This window comes from Lolium rigidum, chromosome 6, assembly GCF_022539505.1.
Source record: "Lolium rigidum isolate FL_2022 chromosome 6, APGP_CSIRO_Lrig_0.1, whole genome shotgun sequence".
Classification (NCBI taxonomy): domain Eukaryota; kingdom Viridiplantae; phylum Streptophyta; class Magnoliopsida; order Poales; family Poaceae; genus Lolium; species Lolium rigidum.
Genome location: NC_061513.1, coordinates 64,935,299 through 64,956,612, shown reverse-complemented (window position 1 = coordinate 64,956,612; position 21,314 = coordinate 64,935,299). Strand labels below are relative to the sequence as shown.

The following is a 21,314-nucleotide window of genomic DNA, read 5'->3' as shown; positions in this document are numbered from 1 at the left end:
TTTTACCATATGTCGATCCACAAAATGCCAAGCTAATAGATAGATTTTGATTATTGTTCAAATGGAAGTTTGTTGCGCTATGAGACCTATTTAAGTGACCCCGACAATAAAACACAACTCAGTAAAAAGAGATTGAAGTTAAAAGACATGTGTTTTACTAAAAGGCAAGTTAAATTCAAAAGACAAGCCATATATTTTTAGTGTATCTTCTACATCTTGAAAAACTAATTTCATTTATCATCTAAATCTTGCAGGTGACAAGCCATGTATTCACAGCCGCGGTAAATGCACTCTTCTACATCTTGAAAACATGCAACAACAGCGGAATCCAGGTGCAGACAAGCCATGTATATGCACTCTCTTACATCTTGAAAAACTAATTTGTAGCTTATTTCAGGACTCAAGATCAATTGTATTCACAACAACGGAAATTAAGGAAATTAAAATTGCAGGTGACTGAATTTATGATTTCAGACAACAATCTATTTACACAAATATTAAAGAAACAATAGGAATAGTGACTCCATTCTTTATGCAGCTTGCAATAAATATGATATGTTGTTACAAGGTTATATTACATTTATGCACCGCACCCGTGGCAACGCACGGGCATTTGTACTAGTCTCTTCTTAAAACTCGGGTTCATCTTCTTCGTTTTTACTGCTTTATAGACAGGCACATTTGTTTGCCCGTAGAGAAATAAATGCCAGCCACGTAAATAAAAATTAAAAAGGAAAAACAATGGCCCATACAGGAAAAATAAGTTTTAGACATAACGACTGAAAAATAAAAAAATGGTGGCCCATACAGGTCTCGAACCTGTGACCTTCGCGTTATTAGCACGACGCTCTAACCAGCTGAGCTAATAGGCCTTGTTGTAAAATGTTCACACATAATATTGAAGTCCATTTTAGACCAAACACAGGCGCAAACACTAGTTTTTTCTTCTTCTGAAACTTGGAGTACAAAGACTTGACAGTACACGGAGGCGCGTCCGTGGGGAATGAAAGATTATGGCACCTGATACTTTGAAAACACCACACGGCTACACCAGTGCGGCTTCCAAGACCAACAAACTTGTAGTTCAATTTATTACCAACTTCGTTGGATACAAGAAAAACGACTTTCAACGTTCTCATCATAGAGTAGAGGTACGTATGCTCAGCTGACAATTGGCAGCATATCTGAACCAGTTTAGCTAACCCACCACTACTGATCACTAATCACTAAGTACCTCATAACATTTTCATCTCTACTCTTCAGACTTGCGCTGTCCAGAAATTCCAGGACGCGCAACTTCAGCTCCAGGAACTCTGCTCCAGACAAGGATGCTTCAACCAAAAACCTGCATAATGTCGCCTCAGACGCTTCATCGTAGTCCTTCCTCCTCTTCAGAACCAAATGGCCGCTGAGCTCCCAGACTGCTGGATTGATTCTCATGTCTAGGAACTCCTGGCTCGCTTTCCCGAGGACCTGCTTCTCAGCATAGCACTGATCATTTCGGAAGGAGATAAATGTTAAGTCCACTTCTAGATCACGAACACTCTACAGAGCTTGTAAAACTGAGGCTTGCATTTATAGTACCTACCTGTAGTAGAAGGAAAACTCTCTTGCCAGATTCGGAGATAAGGACATTGAACGGTGTATTATTCTCTTGCAAGAAGATGCAGGCATTTGAGACCACCTGTGACAGATCCTCCATGCTCCTTCCTCCTTCAAACACAAAGCCGCTCACTGGGTACTGCACCAGCTGAGAAATGCTGACACCATTCCTTAGGACTGTCAGTATCTCTGTCGGCGCCTTCTCGACTGGATATTGCACTTTCAGATAGTATGCCTAACAAGCAATAGTTGTCAGAGGAGAGCATACGACAGAGACCGTCAGTGAAATTTGAGTATGACTAACCTGGAAATGTAGGTGATTGATAGTTGCAAAGGCACCCAGACTGTTATAGCCAACTCTGAAGAAGGGATTCCTTGCCTCCCTCGCGACATACATGGCCACTAAGAAACTCTCCTGATCAACCCTTTGTGGCAAGCATTCCTGGATTCGAGGGATCAAAAGCGCATGACAGTACCCGATTGGGCTCACCTATATATGAGACAGGTCACGGAAAGAACAATCAGCTACCCATTTTCCACCGCAGGTAGAAGTAACAGCAAGAGATGGAAATGCACTGACATTGATCAAAATGGCGCTAGGTGAAGCCGAAACAGTGTGGGGAGAATCATTAAAATACCGGGCAGACTCATCTTCAGTTTCTTGGAATCTGAAGATCACCTCCTCTGGTCTAACTTTTGTGAAATTGAACTTGCCACCGTCAAATGGCTGGATAACCTGGTTCATTCCAAATTCAGTCGGCCGCTTCTTCTGGTCACGCCCTTCTATCAACGTTGCCACAAAATTGTGCTCTCCAGGTAGCACCTGTCAACATGATAAAATGGAAATTTAGCCAGAAAAAAATCAGAAAATCCTCAGGATAGTTTGTGAGAGAAGAATGCAAAACCTTGGTCTCACAAGCAGTGATGTCATGGTGAAACAAGCCCCTCGCCTTGCGGTCATCCCACTGCAAGAAATAATCACTCGTCATTTTCCGATAAATCCAGTGTCCTTTCCACTAAATCTATCAACAACAAACAGAAGGGAAACACTGCCAACCTCTTTAAAAAGCTTGCGGAGAAATGGCGATAAATTTGGTCCATCCTCCTCGGTACCAAAGAAACTAGTTGAATCAAAACCGTTGCTGCCCATGCCTGCTTTTGTTTCCACTGCAGCAGTTTTAAACCACACAAGTATCAGCAAACTGCAGCATATGAGACGGTATTAACAGGTTCAGTTGCCAAGAGTTTCCACTTACCCCACATTCGGTAGAAGCCTAAGTCAATTAAACTGAACTGAGACAGTATTGTCCATTTGTCCTAGTTAACAGCGAGGCAAGAACAACATGTGTAGAACACAATTTCGCAGGTGACGAGCGACGACACATAGTACAGCAATATCCCACAACACAATCTAGAGTGTTATTTTTCTTTGAGGTGAATCTAGATTGTTCTATGTCACACCTGGGCTGCACTTAGGTTCAGCTCGGCCGAATCGAGAGCCTCAATTGTATCTAGAGCACGGAGAATCAATGAACCACGGGCAGTGTCAACTCGGGCACTCGGCAAGAACACTGTTTACTTGACTAAAAGAACACAGAAGCTTCAGAAGAAAGTGAACTCAAAGTACCTCTGAAACGCCGCCGGAGGATGCTGTTTCCGTGACCCCGCGATTCCGCGGGAGCAGCCGGTGTTGGAGTGAGGGGGAAGAGAAGGGAACCGATGGGCATGGAAAAGGCGTCCTCCTCCTCCTGCTGGGGACGAACAGCAGCAATGGCGGTATAAGAACTGGATCTCACTCAAAGCGAAACTCTTCAAACTGGGTGCTGGAGCTTATGGTTTGGGGGTTTGGGCACGGTCCTGGCCTCCTGGGCGAGCTCGCCATTCATCGGAGACGACGGCGAATTCACGCGGGTCTCACGCGGAGGGAGCAGAGAGAGCAGCTGGATGGATCTTGCTCGAAACCTGGGGAGAAAGAGGACGAAGTGGCAAGGACGGGCCAGGCCGGCCCACATCGTATTAGTCATTCCTTGTACCGGCCTCCAAACCAGAGAAGAAAACAAGTGTGTGCAGGCCCACTTCCACGCGACCATCGAAAAAGGAAAGTCGTACTTCCGTGGACGTGGTCCACACCGGTCCACGCTGTCCGCCGACACAGACAAGTGGGTCCCCTTGCGGTCCACGGAGGGTTCGCCCGATGGTGCGGGCCAGCGGGGTTTCTCTTCCCGTCGCCCGAGAATGGGGAGCAGCGAAACAAAAGGCGCCCGAAATATCGCGGACCAAAAAAAGAAATAATACGAGCGCGCAAAACCCTAAACCCTAGCCGCCCATCCTCTCCCCGCGGCTGCAGGGTCCGGAGACGAAGCCGCCGGCGCCATGGCCACGCTCCTGAGGCGCGCGGCGCTGCGGCGCGCCATCGCCTCCGCCTCCGCCTCCGCCGCGTCCTGCCCTGAGGTTGAACTCTGCCCCCTCCACTGTGTTTCGAAGTGCGGGTTTTCAGTTTTGGGGGTGGCGTGGGGCTGGGGGAGAGGGGGACGTAGTCAGAGTGTTGGGGTTAATGTTTCACCACCCTTAGTCTCCGAGGTTGATCGTTTGCTGTATCGAATCGTTCCTTTTGGGGCCCGATTTCTCCATTTTAATCTCGATTTCCGGATGTGTCAGGTTGCTGTATTTCACCGGCGGCGTCGTTCTATTCCCTGTTTTAATAACGATTCCTTTCGGATTAGAACCCCCTGTTTTTGTAGAGCGATCCTGAAACCGTTTGCTGTTTGAAAATGCAATCTGCCCATGATGCGCCATATGTTGATTGATTAATTTAGATAGACCCCAAAACTGGCCTTCTTTGTCTATATTAGTCCCACAAAATTTCCATGATATGGCTAGATTGCTGTGTTTGGACTGAAGAGCGGTTTGCAGCATGCCTTCATGCTACGGCTAAGAAATCATCACTGCAAGAAATGTGTTACAGAACAAGGATTGGGAACTATGTGGAGAAATGTGATAGTGCAATTAGAGTTTCCTAAGCAACTTCTTATATAGTGAGCTATAAAAGGATGCTAATTTAGGAGGCACCTTTTCACGTGAATTGATGGTCTGCGCTCACCAGGAACCTCGATATGCTGTCGCTAATGGTTTAACATTTTTGCAGACCTATAGGCTGGGGATATGCGGCTCTACTTTCCACTGCCGAGATTTCGCAACTAAAGGTTGTAGCATTATTTCTTCCTATGTTATTTCACATGTTTTATCATGTGCACTGAGTTGCAGTGTGTGATTCGGTGGACATCTGCTTAATTTTGTTGCATTGCTACCACATAACGATTCATGTCTTACTGTTACCTCCAATGCATGCAGTCATACTAGTATGAAATATTATTACTGCATGGCTTGTTCTTTTGCTCCAACTATGTTCAGTTCTCACTATGAACTGCATCATTTACTGATTAGTCTCGTATATTGTATGCTTAGCCAAAAAGAAGACCAAGTCAAGTGGAACTGACTCCGGCGACGAGAATATGTCAAAGAAAGACTTGGCTTTGCATCAGGCCATTGATCAAATAACATCTTCGTTTGGGAAGGGAGCAATAATGTGGCTTGGTCGCACTGAAGGTCATAGAGAAGTACCTGTGGTGTCTACTGGCTCTTTCTCTTTGGATATGGCACTAGGGATCGGTGGGCTTCCAAAGGTATGCATTCCCAATTTCCAAAGCTCTTTTGTGTTGATTGTGTCTGTTCATTGCATAATATTGTTTACAATCTGTAACCAATTTGGTACCACGAAAAGGTCTTTTCACATTTAGCTTTAGCCAGCAGTCCTGTTTTTGTTGGAACCGTTGGTGTTTTCGCAATGATGTATTTTGGTTTGTAAAAAAGTAGCATGCCATTGTTCTCTGTAGGGACGCGTTGTAGAGGTTTATGGACCAGAGGCTTCAGGGAAGACAACACTCGCTCTCCATGTTATTGCTGAAGCACAAAAGCATGCCAGTGGCGGTAAACCCAAAACTTCGTATCTGACCTCTATTTCATCTTCTGCTTTTATCTGCTCTAGTATTTGCCTAATAACTACTGGAAAAAACCTGCATTCTGATGTGTCCTCCTTCAATCTATGGATGCAATTGTGGGATACTGGATTTGTAGCATGTACCTGTAGGACTGACAAGATGGTGAATCATCAGCATTATTTGCTCAGCTACTTCTGATGTAGCATATTAGCATGCATTGATGACTGTTGTGCAGCAACGTGAACCTTACAATGTCATGTTAATTGTGTTTTGTACATTTTTGTTAAGACGGTAAAGCAGTTTGCTTCTCAAAACTGCCTATTGAGCAAAAAACTATTTAACAATTGGACAGGAGTATTCTCACCGAGTTTCAGAATTATTTGTGCCTAATCCAGTGTTTTTAAATATGAACCTTGATCTGATATGCTCGGTGGGTTTTTATGCTTAGAACATGATTATGAAAAGAATATGCCATTTTTATCTGTAGATTATGGAATATGAAGATAAGTCAACCATGAATGGTAGCTCTCATGTAATCCTGATTTACTCTGTTTCAGTATGAGGCTAAGGCTATGAGCTATAATTTTGGCCTAGAATGATCAACCTTGTTGGAAGATTGTATATCTTACTATAATTGCACCAAGTTCTTATATGCATAGTCCTGGCACTTTGGAATTCAAATTAACTGTTATTGTTTTTGGTTTCTCTTGTGTTCTAGGTTACTGTGCATTTGTAGATGCAGAGCATGCTTTGGATCCATCTCTGGCAGAGGCAATTGGTGTTGATACCAGTAATTTACTTCTCTCTCAGCCAGACTCTGCTGAGCAGGCACTCAGTCTTGTGGACACACTGATTCGAAGTGGCTCTGTTGATGTTGTAGTTGTTGACAGTGTAAGACCTTGACCATCTAGCTACCCCTCCCATGTGATTTTCTCTTCCCGAGTAGAGATAGTTTCTATTTCTTTACGGCACTTCCACTCATGCTTAGAAGATCATTGCCAAATTAGCACTATAAACATACTGACCCATCTTAATAACCAAAAGTCTTCCATTATTTAAGAGCTATAAAGACTGATCATCTTATTCTGTGGCACAGGTAGCAGCTCTTGTCCCTAAGACTGAGCTTGATGGAGAGATGGGTGATGCACATGTTGCTCTCCAGGCTAGGCTGATGAGCCAAGCTCTTCGAAAGCTGAGCCATTCTCTTTCACTGTCCCAGACAATATTGTTATTTATTAATCAGGTATTAATTATATGATCTTTTTCTTGGACTTTTTTTTTTCGATTTTGTGTCGGTGTGTCCTTTGATGGCTCAATGGTGAGTGCAGCACCGAATCGACAAGTCCTAATGTAGCTATATTTTACATTTTTGTCAACGGTAAAATTACTTGGAGATCTCTGAGATTACATTATATTATTCTAACACTAGAAATTGATGTTTTCCAAAGATTAAGAAACATTAAAGCTGATTCTTCTAAGCCTCTGTTTTTTTAACGTGGCCCATTGGACATGGTCACCTTTTTTATGCTTTCGTCATTGCATCCTGCATTCTCAAGAAAGTTTCCATGTTTTGCATTCCACTTTTAACCACTCAAGCCTTTGCATCTTCACACATTTTGGAAAATTGTATAATTTTGTATCCTTGAACACGTTGCAGATCAGGGCTACAGTACAGACGTTTGGATTTGGAGGACCAAAAGAGGTCACTTCTGGTGGTAATGCCCTCAAGTTTTATGCCTCTGTTCGACTGAACATCAGGCGTGTTGGTTTGGTAAAGAAAGGGGAAGAGGTAATTTACTAATTTACATCCCTAACATTTACCTGATAAAAATTGGCCGATATTGGAAACACGTGGATATCAGTGTTCAAAGTAGTAAGACTTTTGAAACAGATATGGTCATACCTGCATTAGACATATTAATACTATATAATGTCTGTTAGACTTGTGATACATACAACTCTTAGGGGCTTGCCTTTGCTGTTTTATCACTGGGTAAATTAGAATTTCCGGCCTTACAGATTAGCTTTCTCATATACTGTATTATGTAAGGTGTTCCCCTTGAAACATTATATGTGTAGCTTATCTAGCAAGCTCTTCGAACTGATGACGATGAGTTTTATTTGCAGACTATAGGAAGTCAGGTTAGTGTGAAGATTGTGAAAAACAAGCATGCCCCACCATTCAGGACAGCGCAATTTGATCTGGAATTTGGAAAAGGAATATGCCGCAGCTCAGAGCTCTTTGAGCTCGGGTTAAAGCACAAGCTCATTAAAAAGACTGGGGGTGCATATTATTCTTTCAACGAACAGCAATTCCAAGGTAAAGATAACCTTAAATCTTTCCTTACTGCAAACGAGAGTGTCGCGAAAGAGCTTGAGGCAGAGTTAAGGAGGTTGATTGAAGCGGAACCGCCTAAGAAGCATGAGGCTGAAGACGATCTGCTGGACGATTTTCCTGAAGAGATTGTTAGACCCGAGACATCATCAGAAGAGGACCTGGCAGCTGTAATCGAAGCTTAGTCTGCTAGGAACTGTACCTGCGGAGCAATTATTCACTGATATTTTGGATGTCGGAACATTCAGTTCTTACTGTGCCGTGAAATGAGGAAGGATCCTCCCCGAGGCTAAGTTATGACGGTGGTTTAGACTTTAGACATTTGGAGGGGAAATGATTCAGTAGCATGTAATCGTGTATATATGTTGCATATCTTGACGATTCCTCTTGTCTAAGTATGGTCCATCAGCGGTCCTGACTGAGCGGCTAAACCAGCTGCTGCTGTTACTTGTGGGAAAAAAATGAGTCTCTTAGTACATTTTGGGCTTACCTGATAGCCATTGCTTTGGGTAGCAGCACTGAAATGCAATTGCTTTGTTGAGGAACACAGAGTTTCGAAGCATGTCAGCAGGGACCTCGTTTGAGCTGGGCTTCATTCTTCCTTTGGTCTGGCATGTTGAGTAACTTATGGGCCCAAGTTGCTCCTGTTAGGATTTTGCTTTTGAGGATAGTAATCTTTTTTTTCCGTTTATCATCATCATCATGGGAGAAAAGAAGAGTATATTGTCAATGGCACGGACGCACAGTGTCCTGCTTCCAGAGTTATGGCCACGTGGGAATGAATGCATCCAATGATTTGCTGCCAGTACCAACCTTTCTTCTTTGTGGCGTTGAAAGCTTTAAGGTTGGGTACTTCGGGTCCTTTTTCTTTTCAATCCCAGACGAGAAGAGAAGCACACTCATCGTTCCAACTGATGCTCTGTCGTCTGTGTCTTGCCGCCATTGGCTAACCGTTTCTTTTGCAAGTCAAACAACTCTGATGAATGCGACATGTGTAGTGCCGTTTATTAAGGTTTAGATGACCATAACTAATGCTTTCTGTTGAGCCCCATGTGCAAAATCTAATTAGCCACCAGTACCAACAAACTGTTCTTTGACGACCTCCAAATATCTCTTTGGGGGAGTTCTCTACCTAAATGAGTGCTAACACCATAATTGATAACCAATGATTTATAGAGCATGTAGTACCTGCGATTCTCCGCCAGAAAAGATCTGCCATAGTTTGGCATCTACAGTACTATGCAACGGCATCATATTCTGTTGATCGGTGGCGATTTCCCGGCCGCTCACCTGGCGTTCTCCAGTTTCTACGCATAGACGAACACAAAGCAGCTTATTTTAACTGACATAGTGTCATCCCAGGTGTTAGTCAACACCACCACCACCTTGCGCGTCGTGCTGTGCAGCCCACCTCAGAATGCGATCTGCCCATGGTGTATGCGCGCGCCTTGTGCTTCGCCTCCACATGCGGATAGATCCATGGATGATGCGGTGCGGTGCACCTGGAGGCTGGAGCCATCCTCACGCACCTCGGTCGCTGTCCATTAAAAACTGCTCGAGGCCGTGCAGAGGCGGAGGCCGACCGGCCGCGGCCAGGGAACATCGCCATATGCGCCATCACATGCGCTCTTCCAGCACAAGCCTCTGCCCCTTCGAGTCTTCCTCGGCCTCCCTCGATCTTCAGAAGATGGAGTAGCATGCATGACTCTGTTTGGCTTGACCAAATGGGAGGCACCCACGCAGGCATGATGCTGTCATCTTAGTACTCCCAAACAAACACCCAGTTTATCGGTAGTGCTAGCATGGTTTTTTGGGCACTTCAATTTGTTTGGGAGCTACAGTACTGTGTAGTATTAAGGAGAGTGCACGGATGATACGAAAGGTGCCTAACCTGTACTGTTTGCGTGCACATTCCTGGCTATGATACGGCGCCGAACTTGAGCTGGCAATATTTTCTTGCCATGCTCATGTATGGACGCGCAACAGTGTGTATCGGTCAACCAAAGGTTCGATGTATTTTGGACTTGATTATATCCATTTGCGTCAGACGGGGACATGAAAATGACTACTTTTTTCCAACACGTTCGTATGTGTGCACCTTCTCCAACGGCAGTATCCATTTTTTTCACCGCAAAGGGAGCGAAAGATAGGGAGAGATACCTTTTGTTGGTGAAGAGTGGCAAATCACATGTGCACTACATTAATTAGAGAAGAGAGAGGGGCCGAAAAGGCCACACGGACGTGCGGACAGCGTCTATGCAGACGACCCTAAATTTGGTCATCTCCACCGGTCAGTTTACATCGAGCTGCTAGGTTGGGATGCAGACGTATTTGTTTAACCGAGCGGACACAAACGGTTATTTTGCGTCCGTTCGTGTCGGGCCGCTAGGAGATGCCCTTAGCCCGATTCCGGGACTGAAAACATGGCATGGACATGTTTATACGCCCGATTTGGTTGACATGCACCAAACTCATTTTCATATTGTGGGAAAAGAAAAGAAACCCTCTGTTTGGTGAGCGTTAGCAGTCTGGGTCACTGGGCCGAAGGGTTGCGGCTGACGCGCCTTCGCAATCACCATCACTCCCTCCGTGGTCATCGATTTTCTCTGAGGCAGTACTGTTCGTTCTCGTGCGGGCGTGGCGACCAGGGTCGTCCTTGATATGCCGACTTTTACCGTTGAATCGGGTGGCCGAAAGGCTGGATGCGTGGGGGCTCGCCTTGAATAATGGTGGCGGTCCTAGATTCCTCTAGCGCCAAGACGAAGATCCACTTGATGTGTATCCTTCAGGATGTGGCTAGAGTGTCGAGTTTCGGAAGGCTCCGTCGGAGAATTCCCTTGTGTGCCTTATGCCTGAAGATTTCTGGATTGGATGAGATTCGGTTGTCCGCATCCATGTTTTTTTGCTTGGCCGTTTGGTTTGGAGGAACTGCGCGAAGCTCTGCTATTTGTTACTATCATGAACATGTTTTGGTCCATGTTGAAGTCACAGGCGGAGAATGTCATGGAAGCCGGTAATTGAGGACTAGTAATGGTGGTTCGAGTCTTTGCAACGATGAGGAATTGGCTTTGTACTTCAGTTTCGTAGCAACAATGTGAAAGTGGGGGCGACAATACATGTGAAGTTCAAAGTACTTTGAGGGTGAAAATCCAGGGTCTCGTCTTAATTGGTTGTGCCTGACAATGGACTTATTGAAGACATTGTTTTAAGGGGAGAGACTGTCTTCGGGGTGAAAATCTAAGATCCTCTAACGGGCGACGATGATGTTTGTGCATTGTTTTCTTTTTTGAGATGTCGCTTTTGAAAAACCTGGATGTCAGATGTTGTCTTAGGGGTATGTATGTTGCAGCTGCAAAGACCAAAACATTGTAGCAATTTTGTTCTTTTTTAGTTGTTTATTGGTGTGTGCATCCGCTTCCCTCATCAGCACCCAACTGATTCTCCCCTCACCACCACGGCCGTCCAGAGGAAGAAGAAGGGAGGGATGCATCAAATGGGAGCATACGAGGCTCAATGGTAGAACATGATGCAATGGATGCGAGAAGCAACTTTCACGACCAACTATATTCACCAGGCACCAGCGATAAGCTCGGCAGCAAGAGAGGAAAATGACGGGACCCATCCAGCTAGCTGTTGAACTCGCTGTCCTGTGAGGCAGTACGTACGTACGGAGAGGCGATCGAATGGTAGACAAGCATCACGTGGCGTCTGCACTGGCACTGGCACAGCACAAACCCTGAATCTGTGCAAGGAATCCTGGTGACACGATGCACCTAATCAAATTCGTAATTCGCCGTCACCACGTACACCACGACACCTGATTTAGAACTCACTCGTCAGGTCAGGTCAGGATCAGTGTCACGTGGCCCCTCCTCTGTTTCCGGGCGTGACGTGGACGGCGTGATTAGGCCAGCACCCATCCAAGTTGACCTAGAGTTAGGGCACTGACAGTGCCTAGCTGTACGTCCATCTCGGCCGGCCGGCTCTGTGCTGCCAACTGTACCACCCGATGGCTAGCTGCTTTGACCGAACCTAAAGCCAGCTGGCTAGCCGAGGCAGCGCTATTAATAAGCACGGGCCGGGTTAGCTGGTGACCCTAGTTTAGCTTGATGCAGCATCCTAGGTTTTTGATTTGATGCTGGGTATCAGTGGGTTCTTCATGACTGGTCGTTAAGATCGACGGCGATGGTATGGGACGTACTGGGAGTCCATCGGTTGGGCTGGTGTAACGTACTCTACTAATCTCTGCGTACGTGCACATCACAGGTGATGCGCGCGTGAGCAGTGTGCGACAAATACACAAAGAGCTGGCCGATCGCTGCGTGGTCTGCCAAGCCTTGTACGCGGTTTGATATGATTCGTTTCATCATGTACATACCGTAGGTTGGCCAACACGATGGAGGGAGCGAGTAGGTGCATTAAGCTGATAGGTGCAACTGACAAGCTCGCGCGAGCTAGTTCATGCATCCGTTCTACTCTACGCGCGCGCGCAAATGATTGTGTTAGCGGCACTACTGTATTATCTCTTCATCATCTCCATACGCTCAAGCTTGGGCCACATGAATGCTCCATATATATGGGCATATGGCACTGAAGGAGTGTACAACAAAAAAGATATTGTTTACCGACTTCAAATAATTGGTGCTACATCTGCGGTTGTTTCATGGGTGGTTTGTTAGTGCCGTGGTAAATTCATGTGGCTCTGTGATCTTTGTGTTGGCACGTGTGGACGTGCTCCTGTTGTTCGTGAGTGGATGGTTTTTGAGTGGGCGTGATCATGTTAGGTTGGTTTCGTCCGATTTTCTCTTTTTTCGATAATGGGCGTTTTATTACTTAAGCAAGCAATTACACCCGGTCTGCATAATCAAGATGCACATAACCGTTCGCAGTCTTAACTATCTCAAAGTAAAAACAAAAAGGCGAATTACATATCAATCATGAGCAATTGTAGAATGCCTAGGATAAGCGGTGGCTCAATCCGTAGATTATGCTACCACCCATGTAGGCAAAAAGTATCCCTGTACATACCTCCGTAAAGAGGTCGCGAGCCTGGTTTTCTCCTAAAAAAAAGTTGGGCACTTTTTTCTCTCCTAAAAACTAAGCGCTTTGTTCTTAATTAGTAGATAGGGTATAGCTTTTGCTTCCGTTTAAAAAATGATTGGCAGGCAACACCTGGAAATTCGTTAGCACCCCAGCAACACACTGTTGGCCAACATAGCATACATATGTGCAGTTGGGAGTAAACTTAAGGGCTACTTATTCATAGGATAGGAAAACATAGAAATATGAAAGACATAGAAATGTCATGTCTATTTGAATCATGTAGGAAGATTAAGTTCTTTCGATTGGAGTAAAGAATTTTTTTATGAGGTATGAGCTAATGCTTTTTTCCAATAGAAATTACACTACAAGATTTCTATAGGATTTTATCCTATATGATATGTTTCTATGAATTGAACAAGTTATGTAGGAAATTTACCATATATAGGATCCAAATCTTACACAATTTTTATGCAAATCCTATGAATCAAAGGAGCCCTAAGTGAAGAGAGTGATTTGAATTACGCCGATCTCTCTCATATGCATTACTACCACATAGATCTTGTCCTTTTTCGCTTACTTAAATGAAGTTTTCTTTAAAGGGCCAAAGCTTTTCTTTTTTAATATTAATTACAAGATATAAGATTGAAAATAGAGTCGATGGAGCGCGACAACAAGCACAGGCTAGCCACGATTGTTGGGATGTACCAAAGGGTTATAGTCACGACATGGACTAATATCGAGGTAGTCCATTAACGGTAAGACTGGTAGGCTTAGTGGGTTGTTAAGTTGCCATGGACAACAGGAGGCCTAGCCGGCTAAGAAAAGCCCAAGCTGGAGTTAGCCTAAGGCCCACTCAAGAGACTTGGAGTAGAAGAAACCACATACTTGCCGCTTTAGACTAGGACTCTGTTACTTAGTTGTCTAAGGACTCCTCGTGTAACCCTAGGTTCGGCAGCTTGTATAAGACGGTCTAGTGGAACCTTTAGGTCACAATTTGTCATTATCATTGTGATCCTATGCACTTGGTGCCATTATAGTAAATTATAACATCAGTAGAGATGCACCATTATCATAGATCTTGAACCTAGGTAACTCATATGTATCCGAACATCCACTACCCATCTATCTCCTTACTTCTCATCCTGCCTTGAGGTACCCCTCATAGCTATCGTGTCGAAAATTTCACGACAATGAAAAATAGGCCAAGCCTTTACAGAGTCCAAAATGAAAAAAATTACTTAAATTAAGTTGTGGCCCTATAGGAAAATTACCATCTTTCAACGACAATGAATTATTAAAAGCTTATATTTTGTTCCTTGCATCAACAAAACAATATGCAAGAATTGAGTCTAGCTCACTTAGTTAGGAAAAATAGAAATACAACGTAGCAACTCATGTTCAAGTCCTCACATACATAGATTTGTGTTTTGGTATTTCAAAATTGTAAAAACCCGTTGTAAGGGTGTCCCCTACCGTATTCCTTTTATTTTTAAAAGAAAAAACAGAACGTTATGCTTTGGTGGATGCCATCTTGCTCTCTCATTATTCTGTGATGTTTTTGTCTACGCCCTGCCCGCTGTTTTTACCCCTTCATTCGAATGTGTGCACTCGGGGGAGGTACATTTTGACAATGTTAGGGTATTAGCTCGACGTGTGTACAGCATGACATAGTGACACAAGTAACCGGAAATTGGCGATGACGATATGTAGATGTGCCAATGCAATGGATGTCGACATGTTAGGACGATGCGATGGTGGCAAGGTAGGTACAAATGGCTCAAACATAATGCTGGAGGAGCGTGAGGCTGACCTCCTTAATCTGTCGAAAACTCGAAATAGAAAGGTGCGAGACAAGGTTACGGTGAAAGGTGGGGGAGGGGGTGGGGAGGCGGGGTGGACAACAACACGGGTGAAGAAGGTGAAGCACGGATGCCTTATCACCGTTGTTTTATTAGGAAGTCCATTGCACATCCAAAGTTCAAGGAAAGGGCGGGGCATGTGTTAGCGTGCGAGAATCGTTCCATCGGACATTATTTCTACCTTCTACTCAAATCGTTCAAACAAACTCGATTTTCTTATGGAAATGTTGATGTCTCTCGTGTATATTTTGTATGAACCTTAGTAAGTAAGGTTTGACTTTCTAGTAAGCTTGTAGGCCTTGTTGTTTAGAAGGGGATGCTTCATTATTTTGATTAAAAGGTCAGTACATGTTTTGTGCTACTCATCTGCACGCCTGCACATATTTTTTTGTGTGTCTATGCCCGTAAAGAAAATAAGCATAAACAAAAATATAAATTCAGTCTGAACGTTTTGTATCTTGCTGAAATCAGTCTGAACGTTGTTATTTACTACCTTAATCTAATGCATGTGAACGTCACACGATACTAGCGCCACTGAGTGACCCAAAACCCAAATGGGGCGGTACGTAGGGCCAATGCGAGAAGTCAGGAGCGAATAGTTTCGTGCATGGTGTCCTGTTCCCGGCCGTCCCCAAAAGCCCTGGTAATGGCTGTCGGTGGCGCCATGTGACGGATTCCTGATCGAGGTGGCTGGCTGGTATGCCTTGCTTGGCTCCCCGATCTCCGTGGCCTCCGGTCTAAATATCTGTGACTCGTGTGCTAATCCACTCGATCCAGGAGGGCTCCCATCACCCAACGCAAGAATCTCGCAGGGGCATGTGGCCTCACGGATTCGGAGGGTTTTAGCGCGACAAAAGCAAGCTTTTTATTCTCTCCAGAAACGAGCAAGCTAGGGCCGGGATCGATCGTCGCTAGATCGTGAGCTCTGCATATGATAATCTTATTGTGATCTCGCTTGCCGTAGATGCCTCATCGCTGCAGAATTGGGTTCCTGGCAAGCCGGTCTGACATACGGTGTCAGCAGGAGTTGAAGTGAACAGAAAGACAGAACATGATGTACCTACGGCGCAGCGCATAGGAGTGCGTGCGTGGCGATGAAGGAAGGCAATGCGGTTGCATCCAGGCACTGGGTTTGGTATATCTTGTAGGTATCGTGGCTTCTGTTGGGTATATAATCTTGGGCCAGATCGCTCGCGATATCGAGGATTCGAAACGGTGCACACCGTATTATTTCGAGTAAAGTCGACGGAACATACGTACGTACCGTCGTAGCCTGCATCTGCGTATCCATGTGGCCGAACGTGCTCCTGGGTGTGCCCTGCTTCTCCTGATTTCGAAGTGGGCAGCTAGGGTTTGCGGAATTAGGTCGGTCGTTCGATCGGCCAAGAATTAAACGGGGAGGAAACAAGGGAACGCTGGCTAGTGTAGTACGGCGATCAGACCCATTGCTAAGATGTGTACCATGATTGATCGCAAAAAAAAAAAAAAGATGTGTACCATGATAGTAGTACAGACATGTGGGCGCCATGAATGAGACCGAGGGAACTGGTGGCCTCCTCCTCCTCCTCCGTTTGAATCCATCATCTGCTACTGGTACGCCTACATATAATTCAGTAAACTCACCATTTAATCTCGCGCGCACTATTTCAGATTCATGCTGCTACGAGCATCATATCAGCGGTCCCAGGAATACAAAAACGTGCTGCTTCTGCTGCCAGGCTGCGTGCCACAGAAAACGTACAGTGGCGACAGCGCACGCGCTACAGCGCCACGTATGCTGGAGGAAGGAGGAGGAGGAGGAGGGGGGGACATGGCGCCGCGTGTACGACCTGGCTGAGCTGTCCCATTGATGGCCGCGGCCAGCGCATCACGCGCCCGGCGGGGTGCCGCCTGCCTGCATGCATTCGTCGCCGTCCGTCCAGGTGTGCGTCGCGACACCCCGCCGTCGGACCAGAGGATCCCGAATGATTTGCGCCACAGGGACAGTGGCCGGCCGGCGACGAAACGGACGCGAAACTGGACGCTATTTTGGCAGTTCAGGGGGGCGTTGCCATGCATGGTGAATTTCCCATAGCTTGGAGCGCCGATACGATGCTGTTCATCCATGCCTTCCGTCCACTGTGCGTAGCATAGCTCTGATTATATCCACCACCACCACCACTTCTATGATTGTGGACAAGCACCGGAGATACCCGTTGACCTCGCACTGGAACACGAGAGGCCGAGTCAGAGGGCATTTCCGGGCAAGAGGCGCCGACACTTCACACTCGGCGTGCGTGGGGCGGCATGCGACGCACGAGACGCACAGCGCCGCCCAGTTTAACTCGCTCCAGAGGGCAGAGTGCCTGCTGGCTTGTGCGCGTCGGACGCCTGGCTGGCGTCTCGCAGGCCCAGTCACCGTCCCTCGTGGCTGGCGCCACTCCCGCTTCGCCTACCCATGTAATCGCGACATCTGTTGAGTACCTCGCACTGCAGCTACCCGCCGCTAGAATCCATGGCTACTCCGCCAGCTAATTAGCTCCGGACCCGAGGCGGATTAATCTATCTCCCTCTGCTCTGACGGAGGCGTAGCTGGACTGACACTGCTGACGTAGGTGTGGTACAATCCTGAAGACAGAATACGTGGCCCTGCCAGCGGATCGCATCCAACCACTTGTTTATTTGCCGGCGGCCGGTGCACAACGCTGATGCCAAAACGTACTACTCCTGAAACTGTTGAAATTGTTAGGATGTAGTGTACTATTATAGTTTTTTTTAGGGAAACAAAAAGACTTTGTTGTGGGATTTTATTAATCACCAACAACTTACATCGTTCATAAATTTGAAAAGAATAAAGCTAGGGGCTTCATCGATCCAATTACAATAAATTTTATTAGAACTATGGTTAATTACGCACGCTGTTAAATAAATGGTTAGCTAGTTAGGTGATAAAGCTAGGTGAAGCGTTTTTCTCTCCTGGGATTTCAAGGCGGCCAGGAGCATGCAATCTCTCCCCTCTATCACCGGCGCCGCATCCCCTATTTCCCCGCCCTTCGTCGGCCAAAGTTGCAGCTGGAGGGTTCGGAAACATTCAAGGCTAGACGCGTTCAAGTTATTTTTAGGTGCATCGACAACGATGAGATTAAAACCTCTCTAGCTCGCCAAAATTCGATGTTTTTTTTCCTTAAGTTTATCAATGGGCTGGAGTTTGGAGTCGATAATCGTGCATTAGGTATGGCGTCATAAGCGGTTATCAAAGGCGGCGGCGGCCTCTGGATGGTGCAACGTATTGATGTCCTTAAGTTCTGGCTTCGACTAATAAAGCTCGGCTAGATATGACTCTGTCGACACTACATCATGTCTGATGCTCATTCTGTGATGATAGAGTGAAAAAACCCTCGAAAAATAGTCAAATTTCACAATATGTGACGTTTTCTTAATGGATGAGCATCATATAATGTTACATCTGTTGTAGTACGAGGAACTTGCGAGTTTTTTTTGTCCTCCATCTCCGTCTAGCCGAAATTGGGATTATCTCCAAGCCTACCTCAGTATTGGATTCTCCGGGACGATGATCTCTAAAGACTGTGGCTGTCGGCATCTTCTTTGTCTACGCCGATGGCTTCCCAGCCGCTGCTTCTACAAGCGTCTAGGCTTTTTCAAGCTTTATCCAACACGAGCCTTACCACGTTGGAGGCGCATAGGCGGCATCGATCTTTGCTCACGGCGCACTAGCAAGGGATGCGGAAGGAGGATGTTGTTGAACTTTTCATGGACTTGTGTTTCATTTATGTTTTCTTATAAGGGTTGGTTTCAGATAATATATGACTTTAGGACTTTCCAAAAAATTGAAGAAGAAATGGTTTGTTACTAACTCCTCCGGGCAGAAAAAAAAACTTGTGGTCAATATTACTTGTGTCAAGATCGTTGTTGGTGCGGAAACATCAAACATTTTCAAAAGTAAGAAGGATAGTACAAGGAAATGTCATGAATAGACTGGCTAGCTTATATAAAATCACTGGGTGGGCAATTACATCATGCAAATGAGTGGTCAATACTCTCCCAGCCTCCTTTTCTTTTTCAGTCATGGAACCATCTCAAAGTACACGTAGTGCGTCCAGCCAACAGTAAAACCTTTCTCCATATTCTCTGCTCCCGCACAAAAGCCGCTAATAATTCCCAGACACGTTCAACCCTAATCATCTGCGACTCCAAGTGCTTGTCGCTTAAAGCCTCTAATCGCATCTCCTAAGATAACCACCAAACCTACATGCATATTTTTTGGTTACCAAATGCGCGCTCCCTTTTTCTAATGAGAATGAAAATGCGATCCGGTTGTGGTGTGATGATTTGATCTGTTGCGCGATCAAGGATCCACGAGAAAGCAAGGCTTGATCTAACTCTGAACAAATTTTAAAACTCTAAAAGGAGGAGTGCATGGAATCACCGGCCAGTGGAGGGGCCTGATTAAATTTGTTTCTTTAGATCAATTAGTTGGTTAGTGCGTGATAGTTTAATTGGCAGGTCAAGATTTGTTTCTTTATTTCTCCTCTGTCTGGGGCTCTGTTTGGTTTTGGCATCTGATGGAATCAAAGATCCACAGAGGAGAGCAAAAGAGCATAAAAAAGCTTCAACTTGGAGAGGGCACTAGCTAGCTAACTAGATCTCTGTGTTGATCTTGGCCTCAGTTGTTAAATCTGGGATCGCCATTATCTTGCTTGCTGCTCATCACCAGTGGATTGTTTTAGAGGGAAACTCATTCAAGAGGTGCCAACTTTTGGGCATGCACAAGCAAGTTGGCCTGTGTTTTTGGGGGTGTGACAGGATCATGTGTTGCTTGCCCTCCAACTTGCCCCGAGGCATCACATTACTGGTGGGGAATGCACATGTGATCTGAGAGATGAAGAATGATGCTTGTTATTCCACGCAGTCTTAAAGCACATGTAATTGCCAAATTCATGATCTATTTTCTATTATCATAGAAACCAGCGTATGAGGGTACTTCTTTTCATGATTTCTACTTGCACGGAGGCTATAAAGGGATAACAATGAGTATGTTTTCTCTTTGTTAAGGTAAAAGCAGACAGAAACATTACAACAATTTTGACCAAAGTAGTTTGAACATCAATATCATATATGACAAGAGAAAAGGGGAAGGGCAAGAAACATAACGACATGCCATCCAAGTCATCTTGCTTCGATTGGGATTGTTTCCTACTACATGTATTTGACATGACTTTCTAAAGATAATATGATAACTATAGTGCTCAAGTGGAAACTGAAAAAACTGAAATGATTTAGCCCACATGAATCTTGACAATCTCCTACCTTTACTAATAAGAAATATAAGTATCACCCAACTAACATGCTCTTATGTATATTGTTGATTAATTAGATCCGATAAACTTTCAACCCATTTTATTATGGTTGTTCTAGCATGATTTGCTTCCATCAACTATTTCAATAATAAATCTGATAGCATGATTTACCTACAAACATGGAAAACACTATTATTCTCGAAAAGAAAAAATACCAAAATGGAAAGGAGGCTAAATTTAAAGGTTTGGAGTGAAGATTACAAATTGTACAAACTCACTCAAGGACCAACATATCCACACTAAACAACTACAAGACGTCCACATCTCACATATCCCAACACAGTATTTCCATGCATGATATAAAAACATCTATTCAAACTCAGTCAAAAGCATGATAAATAAAGGTGAAATAAATTAACACAAACTACACACCGAGGAAATACTGAACCATGGATATTTAGATGGATACTTACATAATAAATAAATAGAAACATAAAACCCCACACATCCACTTTTCCAAGTGCTCAAAGTGAAAACCTGATCTTTTTTTGAAATGCAAACCTGAAATAATTAGGCCAACATGAATCTTGACAATCTCCTACCTTTTGTAATAAAATAAGATAAGTACCATTGGCAGTTTAATTCGATGAAGCTTGAACTCATTTAATTATGGTTGCTATATCATGATTTGCTTGCAAAAAGAAAACTGTATTATTGGGGGAATAAAAATACCAAAAGGAGAGAAACCCAATCTCCAAAGTTTCATTGTGACATATATATAAACTGCACAAACACATTCAAGGACCAACACATGCACGCTAACCAACTACTAGATGTCCACATCTGACAAATTGGGCAACTAAATCAAGTATTTCCATGATATGAAAAACCTATCCAAGCTCCATCAAAAGCATAATAGAAAGATGAAATCAATAATGCACACCACAAAAGGAAAGGTTCAACCATATTTATTTCCATAAGAATCATTAGTAGTTATTAGTTACACATATGAATAACAAATAAATAAATGCTCACATGATAACAGAAAAGAACCCCCACACGTCCCGTTTTCCATGGCTGCCCCCCTACCCCTGACATCTGAATAAAATCCACCACTCTCCAACGCCCCCAGCTCTCCATTATTTCCTCCCCTCTTCCTCCCCCTCTTCCTTCCTTCCCT

General features: G+C 44.7%; 2 protein-coding genes and 1 non-coding gene across 4 annotated transcripts; 1 reads left to right on the top strand and 2 right to left on the bottom strand.

Moving 5' to 3' along the window:
- Window positions 1–798: 798 nt before the first annotated feature.
- TRNAI-AAU lies at window positions 799–872 on the bottom strand. The gene has a single exon. It is a non-coding gene; the product is annotated as a tRNA-Ile (tRNA).
- A 237-nt stretch (window positions 873–1,109) lies between these two features.
- LOC124664938 (GDP-L-galactose phosphorylase 1-like) lies at window positions 1,110–3,437 on the bottom strand. Of its 2 annotated transcripts, XM_047202352.1 has the most exons (8): window positions 3,230–3,303; window positions 2,859–3,113; window positions 2,660–2,769; window positions 2,508–2,567; window positions 2,183–2,425; window positions 1,907–2,092; window positions 1,589–1,837; window positions 1,110–1,491 (listed from the first exon to the last, which is right to left on the bottom strand). In XM_047202352.1, exons 2-8 carry the CDS (start codon window positions 2,863–2,865, stop codon window positions 1,210–1,212), a joined length of 1,137 nt encoding a protein of 378 aa, XP_047058308.1. In that variant the 5' UTR covers window positions 2,866–3,113; window positions 3,230–3,303; the 3' UTR covers window positions 1,110–1,209. The 2 variants fall into 2 exon arrangements, with proteins under 2 accessions (XP_047058308.1, XP_047058307.1); XM_047202351.1 differs by lacking the exon at window positions 2,859–3,113 and having other exon boundaries at window positions 3,230–3,437.
- Window positions 3,438–4,751: 1,314 nt separating this feature from the next.
- Window positions 4,752–8,330, top strand: LOC124665112 (DNA repair protein recA homolog 3, mitochondrial). Its single transcript, XM_047202513.1, has 7 exons — window positions 4,752–4,805; window positions 5,068–5,285; window positions 5,496–5,589; window positions 6,319–6,491; window positions 6,697–6,843; window positions 7,258–7,389; window positions 7,728–8,330. The coding sequence occupies exons 2-7, from the start codon at window positions 5,115–5,117 to the stop codon at window positions 8,118–8,120; spliced, it is 1,110 nt and encodes a 369-aa protein (XP_047058469.1). The 5' UTR covers window positions 4,752–4,805; window positions 5,068–5,114; the 3' UTR covers window positions 8,121–8,330.
- Window positions 8,331–21,314: the final 12,984 nt, after the last annotated feature.